The sequence below is a fragment of the Pseudorca crassidens genome, chromosome 17, assembly GCF_039906515.1.
Source record: "Pseudorca crassidens isolate mPseCra1 chromosome 17, mPseCra1.hap1, whole genome shotgun sequence".
NCBI lineage: Eukaryota > Metazoa > Chordata > Mammalia > Artiodactyla > Delphinidae > Pseudorca > Pseudorca crassidens.
The window spans coordinates 11,487,703-11,497,290 of record NC_090312.1 but is presented as its reverse complement, the minus strand read 5'-3'; the positions used below and the strand labels follow the sequence as shown (position 1 = coordinate 11,497,290).

At 38.2% G+C, this 9,588-nt stretch overlaps 1 protein-coding gene across 13 annotated transcripts in view; it reads right to left on the bottom strand.

Annotated features, from left to right (window-relative positions):
- Window positions 1–14: 14 nt before the first annotated feature.
- CYRIB (CYFIP related Rac1 interactor B) overlaps window positions 15–9,588 on the bottom strand; it is a 153,203-nt gene continuing 143,629 nt past the window's right edge. For all 13 annotated transcript variants that reach the window (XM_067711267.1, XM_067711272.1, XM_067711275.1 and 10 more), the window contains 4 exons: window positions 8,909–8,988; window positions 7,157–7,283; window positions 5,643–5,713; window positions 15–755 (listed from right to left, as the gene is read on the bottom strand). In XM_067711267.1, the coding sequence (XP_067567368.1) occupies window positions 692–755; window positions 5,643–5,713; window positions 7,157–7,283; window positions 8,909–8,988 (342 nt within the window). In that variant the 3' untranslated portion in view covers window positions 15–691. The remainder of the gene's footprint in view (window positions 756–5,642; window positions 5,714–7,156; window positions 7,284–8,908; window positions 8,989–9,588) is intronic.

Sequence of the window (9,588 nt, the reverse complement as noted above, 5' to 3'; positions counted from 1 at the left end):
AAACCAAGCCACACTTAGAAAAATGAAAGCTGATTTTTATTTTATCAACAGCCATTCTTTAAACATGAACATGCATACGTAATATTCTACGCACACATCACAGTTTTTAACATTAGTTAATAAAGGTTAAACACACAACATACATCCTTACAAAAAAAGTCAAAATGCAAACTTAAAACTTTAAACAAAAGTCTTACTAATTTAAAAAAAGTTTGTGTTGGGTACCATTTGTACAACACAGTTAATTTAAACATTTTCATTTTGGCTGCACATGAAAAAAGCGGCAGTAGAAAATAAAGTCATTGAGGGTTTTTAAATAGCAGAATAGGCAGTTTTGCCATGCAGGAGAAGCAATATTAAATATTAGTTTTCAAAAAAAATCCACATTTAAAAATATTTAGTTCAAGTCACAGAATTTTTCTCAGTAGAGACCCCAATGCAATGCATAATTAGCTGCCTTAGATGGCCTGTTTGAAAGGACAACATCCCTTCAGAGTATAACTTTACTGATTTTGGCACAGAAAAGAAGTCTTAAGAACAAGAATATGATTAAAAAAGAGGGAGAGGAACAGAGGAAAGAAATAAAAAGCAAGAGTAAATGAGATAGTAATTGCAATCACTAAAAACTGTGCATTCTCAGTCACTGCAGAATACTGTCTTCTGTCTACAGCAGGTGCTTATTCCAGAGCTGTTATTGCAGCATGGATTTAATCTGCTTGGAGGTAGTCTCATCATTCAAATGTTTTGTTGTGTACCTAAAAGGGAAAAACATCAATTTCAGGGAGTGAGAAAACAAACATAACCTGCATCAGGTTCTATAATTATGGTAAGAGAGGCAACTGGCCAGGCAATCTTCTCTCACAAAATTATGCCTTTTCATTCCAGCTTTAACCCTATTCAGGTCCTGCTAGCTTATGCTCCTCTCACCTTTTAAACAGAATATCCAATGGCTGTTTAACTTATTTAGAACTACCTTGTTGAAACTACCTGGTTAAATTCTAAAGTAACTTCTCACTCAGAGGAAAATAATTGCTGTCCCATATCAGGGGTTGGCAAATTAGAGCCCGTGGATCAGATCCAACCCACCACCTATTTTTGTAGGGCCTGTGAGCTAAGCATATTTTTACATTTTTAAATGGTTGGGAGAAAAAGTCAAAAAATAGTATTTCATGTTAACGTAGAAATTACACGAATTTCAAATTTCAGTGTTTATAACATTTTACTCTAACAGAGCCATGCTGATTCACTTAAGTACTGTCTATGGTTACCTTCTTGCTACAACGGCAGAGCTGAATAGCTCTGACAGACAACACATGATCTAAAAAGCCTAAAATACTTGCTTATTCTTTGGTCCTTTACAAAAAAACGTTTGCCAACCCCTGTTCTATTCTGTATTTAAGACAGTTCAAAAAAAAAAAAAAAAAAGACAGTTCTACTATTTCAGTTCTGTCATATCCCAAAATGTTTCAATTCTCTAAGTGCCTTATTTCCAGGCAGATGTGCTTTGTTTTAAATATGTAAATGCAAATTAAGAACCTAAAAAAAGAATCACTAGGAGTGACTATTATTTTACGAGAAGATTCACCATAGGATTCTTTTTAATGGCAGAAATTCAATAAGCAGGCCTGCTGTGTGTCAGGCACCGTTCCAGGAGCTTACCACCTAGCAGAGGGAGAAAGATGATAATACACTACCCCTACAGAAGGGGTATTAGGAGCAAAGGAGGAAAGTACTGGTGGGGCCTTAGAGACAAAGAAAGACCAGGTCACGCAGACACTACAGGCCATAGTGAAGAGTTTCGAGATTATTCTGAGGTTAATGAAAGCCAGCGGAGAATGCTGAGCAAGGGGGTGATGTGCGGTTCTTCTCCGGTTGCTGAGGGAGAAGCGCAGGGAGAAGGAACAGCAGGGGACCAGCCGGGGGCTGGGAAGGCCCAGTGACCCAGGCTTGCACCGCATTAGGAGCGATGCCTGAACGGGGGGCACATTTTGGACATAATTCACACAGAACTTTAATGCTGGATCAGTCAACCTGGTTCACAAGCATTTCACGTATCTTTAAGAAATGTATCTCTTTAAGGAGATACACACGGATGGTCTCTCTGTGTTAAAGAAATTTAAACTCAATTCTCGTCAGGTTCATTTCAAATCAATTTAAAAACTGAAGAAAGTACCTCAACTCAAGTAAATCCTTAGAGAGGTAAAGAGCCAAATATGTGCTTCAGTAAGTCTGTGATATACTCTACAATTTTACTCAGAGGTCACCTCCATACTGTTCTCGTATTACAGAACAAGACACCAGCCTGGCACATAACAGGTACTCAATTAATATTTGTGGAAGGAAGACAAGAAGCTAAGCAGCCAGCCTGAAATAAAACTCCATAAGGGAGAAGTTTTACACTAAGCGGTAGGTGATGTAGCAAAGACTTAACCTTTCTGTTTTATTTCCCAAGTGCAGATAACATATATATCGCTATACATCATCCTACTGATGTCAGGAAATAAGAATTTTCAACATCCATTCCTTCATTTCTGTTGTTTCCATCTCCTTTACACAGCTGCACAGTGGAAAGAGCCAAGTAACAGGCACGACAAAATGTCAAGTGCAGAGTAAAGCATGACTACTCAGCAGTGGACTGTGCCCGTGCAGGAGTGCTGAGCGCCTTCCTCTCTACCCAGATATGAGCTCTCGCTCCCCCCGAGGGATGTGATCACAAGCTTCAGCAGTTCTCAGAGCCTCCTGGACAGAGCCAATCCAGAGGCATGTCGCATCATCATCACACTCTTATCAAGAAAAGGCCAATGGCATCTAACATAAATGAAAATAATGTATGAACATGTATGGTATTGTTTTACTTTATGCATAAACACGAAGTCCTTTTCCAAGTGCATATGACTTTTCTACTGAAGAAAAGCAACTATTATTTACCTTTCTTTTTAAACTTAATGAAGAAGGCAATTATCTAGCACTGAACCTAACTCCCAGCTCTAGCTTTCATTTTCTGTCTCTTTTTTAATCAAAGGCACTTGGTTCCATTTCCCCACCTGTAAAATGCAGACATGGCTCATTGCTTTCTCTTAAGCACATAGTATAAGCTGGTGGGAACTGTATCATTACCACAGAAAAGCACCCAAAATAGGCAACGTGTATATATATGCAACTACACTCCTATTTGAAACTTGGCTCTGAGGAAAATGATGGAGTGAGCATCTCTAATAAATAAGCTATTCACTAAAAGAAAATAATGCAGCAAAAAAGTGTTCCATTTTGTAGAGGCAGAACTAACAGCACTTGCACAGCACTTTGGGAATTCCAAAATGCTTTCTTAACAGTATCTTCTTTGCTCTGAGTGAAGCATATTAAGCGTTAGGTTGGTTTAGTCTGAGCAGTGTTTCTCAAAGTTTCAGCATTATCTACAACAGACAGGGTGTTTATCAAATGAGGTGCCTGAGCCCCACCCCAGACGTAATGAAGAGACTCTGTGGAGGCGGTAACCTGGGAATCTGCATGTCCCTTTCCATCCAGATAATTCCAAAGTACACTGAAGTTCAGTCTCATGGTACACCTAAGGCTCAATGATGTAGCATCAAGTATATGGGATTTCAAGAATAAAATCCTGAATTTGAAAATAGATTCCAATGCTTATTATTAGCTATATAATCTTTAAGCCTCTCAAGAGCTTAAGGTAACTACTGCATGATGGAGATACCCCCAACACCCCATGCCCACCACCTACCTCACTAAGCTGTGGTAAAGATTCAATAAAGCCACAGACATGAAATTGCATTGTAAACGTACAATGCAATACGTGACATAAAAAAGTGACATAAAAATGCTAATTATAACCACTACTACATAGCAGCAAGTATACTGATAAACTTTACAAAACCTCCCAGGTGAAAATTAAGAGCCAGACACAGAATATGTGTTTCACTATGAATAAAAACAGTTCAAGAGTTCTCTCTGCAACAACCTTTTCTTTTCTGATTTCCATTACACGTTTGGAAAGAAAACTGAAAACTGACAGGTGGCTCTCGCCTCAGTGGTGCTTCTCCTCCTCTTTCCCTCAGACACGGATCGCTGTGTGGCAGACTTCAGCACCCTTTCACTCACCGCCACTGCCCTCCTTTGCCTTACACCAAACTACTTTTACACTTTGAAAAATAAAAGTAAACTCTGAGTTTTTAAATTAATGTTTGAAGCACAGTCCCTTCAGGGTAAAGAAATATGTAATACTAAAACCTCTTAGACCTCTATTACCTCTTACTTTAAAAAAATGTCCTCTCACTTGCTGGCTTTGGAAGAGTCTAACCAATCAGAAAGAGAGGGCCTGGGAGAAAAATCAGGCTGACTGGGACACAGGGAGTCCTCAGAAAGGGACCCAGCAGGAAAGATTCACACAACCATAAATATTGGTAAAACCAATGAGCAATCTCCAGAGTAAAAACTTAAGGTTTTTGATAGGCTTACGGTTGAAATAATTTGACATTATAAGAATTTTGTTGTTGTTGTTATATTACGTTCCTTAAGCGTTTGGTGTTCACTTAGAATACATCTCCTTTATTCAGCAGTCACTGCTTGTAGAATATTCATCATCATCTTAATAAAATAATTTCATGGTTCCACTCAGCTGAAATACACATCCTAGATTTTGCTTTATGACTTACCAGGTGACGAAGTATCCAAAAGGAATAACAATCTGTTTTGCTCACAAAACATGTGGGGAATATAATACTAAGTTGGAAATCATTTTATTCTATTATGTGAACTACAACGCACTGCAGTGAAAAGCAAAGATGGCCTATGACCTCAAAAAGTCACTAAATGAATATTTCTGCATTCGTATAATTTTTGTGTTCAAACACAAACTAATCAAGTAACAAGCAAATCATCTTTTTATGTTAAGCAAGTTATACTACCAATTAAATATCTGTAGTCAAGATATTATAATGTGCTGACATTTTCATTTAAAAATATTACAGGATTCTTAGGAGCTTCAGTAACTAAATCAAGTAAGTCTAAGCTGAGAAGACATCAAATAATGCCTACTTTATTTTCATTGTAAGAAATATTATAAGAAATGCACAAAAATAATAGAGATCTGTATTATGAACATAGCAATGTAATTATACTATATTAAGGGAAAAGAGTCAGTTATTAAACAGATTGTATGGTATTATTTTGTAAAAAGATAACTATTATATAGAGCTATGACTATATACAAGTGTTTAAAAAAGAAAAACTCTGGAAGGATATATACCAAAATGTTAATAGTGGTTTATTTCAAAATAGTGAGGTTTCATTATTTCCTTCTTTTTCTTTAAATTTTCCTGTTTTCTGAATTTTATTTACAATTATTTTCATTAAAAAACAAAAAATATGCAATCCTCGCTTCAAGGGGGGCAAAAAGTGAAAGCCAAACTCTTTAGCAAAGAAATGAAGCTGCTATTTTCATTTACACACACACACACACACACACACTTATTATAAAAATATTGTTACCAATATCTGAAAGCAAGATTACCAATAAGCAAAATGAGATCTTCACATTTCTAACATTTATATTCATGTGTTATTCATATTTTGAAGCATTTTCTTAATACATCTGTTCTATACATATATACCTTTACGTGTATACACACCTGAGAGCATTGAGAAGACCTTCTACACTATTAGGAGGCTGGTCCTTAAGAACTTTGATACAACCTTTCATCTAAGTAGAAAAGGAAACGGAAAAGGTAAAACATCGATTTTTCATCTAACATTCATTCTCAAAATAGTTAATACTTAAACCAGCTCCATAACTATGCACTCATGAGAAAGTACACACTAGAAATGTCAAAATAATTATTCTTAGACTAGGGGAAAAAAATCTACCTAAGTGTTATTTTCAGTTTGTCAATCAAACAAAACTTTTTGGGAATCAAATCAGACAAACTGAAGCACCACCCCCACTAATGGGAAAACTAAGGGTTTACTAAAGGGAGGACTTTCTGGAAAAGGTGTTGAGTAGCCTTTTAAAGGACAGAATGGACACACTTGTAAGGAAAAAAGACACCTTCCAGGTAGACGAACCCCATGACAAAAGTAATAAAGTTCATCACATGCAGAGGACAATATTTTGCAGGGCCGAGATGACTCACACAGGGGAGTTTACAGAGGGCCTCGAAAGGCAGAAGGACTCATATGGAACTGACAGGGATGGCAGGGACTCATTACAGGCTATTTTGAAAGGGAACAACTCAATGAAAATGACCTGTAAGGAAGATGAGCCTGATTATCGTGAAAAAGCATAACACAGTAGAAATGCCACAGGCTTTGGAAGCCATGGAGATGTGGGTTTGGAATCCATGTACCATTCACTAGCAATTATATTACAAACCTCTCTAAACTTTACTTCTCTGCTAGTACAGGGAAAATAGCACCTATATCCTAAGAGTATTTTCAGAGTTAAATGAGAGAACAAATGTTAAAATCCCTGGGACACAGTAATCACTCAATAAATGTTGACTTAGCTCTCTTTACACAGAATAGATATGAGCGAAGGCAAGAAGACTGCCTAGTCATCAGTAGTCTACATGTGAAATGCAAAGAGCCTGAAGCCAGCTGTCAAAGGGTAACTGGAAGACAACTCTCAGTAAACTACAGGCTATAACTTTTATGAACCAGGTGTGAGAGCGAGGAGAGAACTTACGAAGCAGAGAAGCCCAGGCTACAGCCACAAAGCACTATGACTGGGAGGAGGAGGGAAAGATGCAGTCCTCAACTTCTTGCACTGAGGCACCTCGACTGGCTTTTAATATACATTTGTAAGTAAATCATTTAAAATGGGCTTTGGCCAAAGGAATGAAAGGATACAATAAAAAAAATCTGTCTGATTATTTATTTACATATATTGCCAAATATGCAGAAGTATCACCTATCAGTACTGAGGAGACACTTTACAAGACAGTACAGTCATCCCTCAGTCACTCTACTCCACCTCTACATAGGCTATAAGAAACACCGCAAGAGAGAGGAAACCAAACTCCACTATTATCACAAACCATAAAAATAAATTCTGGGACAGAGTGCAGCTTGCCAGCTCTTTAAATAAAAACCTATGGTTTCCACTTACGGAAATTATTGGTAATTATATAAAACAAATATAACTTACATCAATTTTTGAAGTTTTGGCAAATGCTCCCACTGGATGTACGTGGTCATAGAGTATTATGACGCCTACCATTACCCTCAAGCAGAATGACACTGTTTCTTCATTTGTAAATCTGCTTCTGTATTCCCTGGAGGATAGAAAAGATATGGATGGATCAGGCACGTCACAAACTCATGAGCTGACTGATGCTCAAAGTTGTATTCTATTGATATCTAAAAGGGACGCTAAGCTTATAGCCCCACCTTCTCTGCAATGAGATTCCCAGAGAAATGACGGGGGTGGAGCAGTTATCACTTACACATTCTGGTCTCTATATGCACGCTGGTATACTACCCCTTCTGCTTAGCGGAGATGAGACAATTTTAGAGAAATCAAAAGTGGCCCAGGGACTTCCCTGGTGGCACAGTGGTTGAGAATCCGCCTGCCAATGCAGGGGACACGGGTTTGATCCCTGGTCCGGGAAGATCCCACATGCCGCGGAGCAACTAAGTCCATGCGCTACAACTACTGAGCCTGTGCTCTAGAGCCCTCGAGCCACAACTACTGAGCCCACGTGCTGCAACTACTGAAGCCTGCACGCCTAAAGCCAGTGTTCTGCAACAAGTGAAGCCACCACAATGAGAAGCCCGCGCATTGTGACAGAGTAGCCCCCGCTCGCCATAACTAGAGAAAAGCCCGTGTGCAGTAACGAAGACCCAACGCAGCCAAAAACAAATAAAAATTTAAATAATTTATTTTTTTAAAAAAAGTGGTCCGAAGTAAAAGTTCAGGGATGGGTGCTCTGAAAGGCTGTCACCAGCAATATGATGAAAAAGCCACTAGCTTAACAGAGAAAGTACATTTGCTATTTAGGGGCTAAGCTGATATAAACACATTATTGTGTTTACTGGATTTTAATTTCCTAAGATTCAATTATATTCTTCTCTCAAATGGGAAAAAGGAAATAGCACTTTTGTCTACATAAAAGGCAGCATGGCATAACAGAAAGAGTCCAGAAGCAGAATGGAGACATCCAAGCACATGCGTGAGGTCAGCTCCTGTGCATCAGTCCCTTCATTTCCCAGGACCTTACTCCCCTAAACGAGAATGATGATAATATGATGATTAGCAGCTGCCCTCTTACTTCATAAATTTTTCCAATAAGATGAGTATATAATAGTGCTTTGGAAAATAAAAAGCTCCACAAAAACTAAAGTTATCTAGTAAAACCATATATTATTCAGGAACACAGGAGGAATTCTTTCTGCCTGCTGACAGGAAAATCCAGACAGAAAACACTGTGGTACATGTTACAAATGGCTTGAGAGAGAGGAGAAACCCAGAAGAGAATTTAGGTGAATGTTGGGTTTAAAAAAAAAAAGAAGACTGAGACCTAATATTGGGAGAAAGGGATAAGTAGAACAACTCTAGCCCTCTAGGAAAAAAGGGCAAAGTTCTCTATGAAAAGGGAACGATAATGTTTATGAGAGGCATAACCAGACGCGCTTTTAAGCTCTTCCCCTACTCCCAAAAAAGCACCAAAAAATCCCTATTCTGAAGAGTCTGACTGGTCTGACACACCTGAAAATCAAATGAACTTTATATGTTTAACTAGAACTTACATTAAGCTGTCAAATTATTTTAGTTTTGTTCATACGTTAGCATTACATACTTGGGATATACTTAATTTCCACCTTCCAAATACAACTTATTCACATCTGGACAATCATTTCAACAGGACTGTTCAAGTGAAAAAGATCAGTGAATACTCACGGTGTTTCAAGCATGACTCTGCACACACTAGCCATGGTGCTTAGACAATCTGTGGTATTTTCTATTGGTAAATTTTTATTCTGTAAAAGTGTACGGAGAACAAAAAAAGTAAGAGTGACAGTTATTACTCAAGAAAAATTTAAAATCTAGCAAAACATGAAAAATTAGCAACTTTAAAATTTGGTCCCTACTCTTAATTTTGTTAAAAAATGCACTAGATTCTAGGTACTGTTCTAAGCTCTGAGGATACAGCTATGAGCAAAACAGCTAAAAGCCTCCTTTCTCCCAAGAAGCCCTTACATTCTAGAGCTGAGTGGGAACAACCACAATACGCAGACAAGGCCTCATAGCCACAAGGTACTTGGATCTGATGCTACAAGTACTGGGAAGTCACTGGAAACATTTTAAGCAGAGGAAGGGAATGTGGTTTATGTCTTAAGAAGATTACTTGGCTGCTCTTTGGAGAAAGGACTGCAGTGGGTCAAGAGTGGAAGAAGTAAGAACAGTCAGAGCAGGAATGCAGAAATGCAAGTGAAAAGTGGTGCGCTGACCTGGAGAGGTAGCTAGAGGTAGCAAAGGGTTACGTTTTCAGATTCAGGGTATATCTTGTAAGAAGAGCCAATAAGACTGCCTTGCCTGATGGAGTGGATGTAGGGGGTGAGATAAAGGAAGCAATTCAG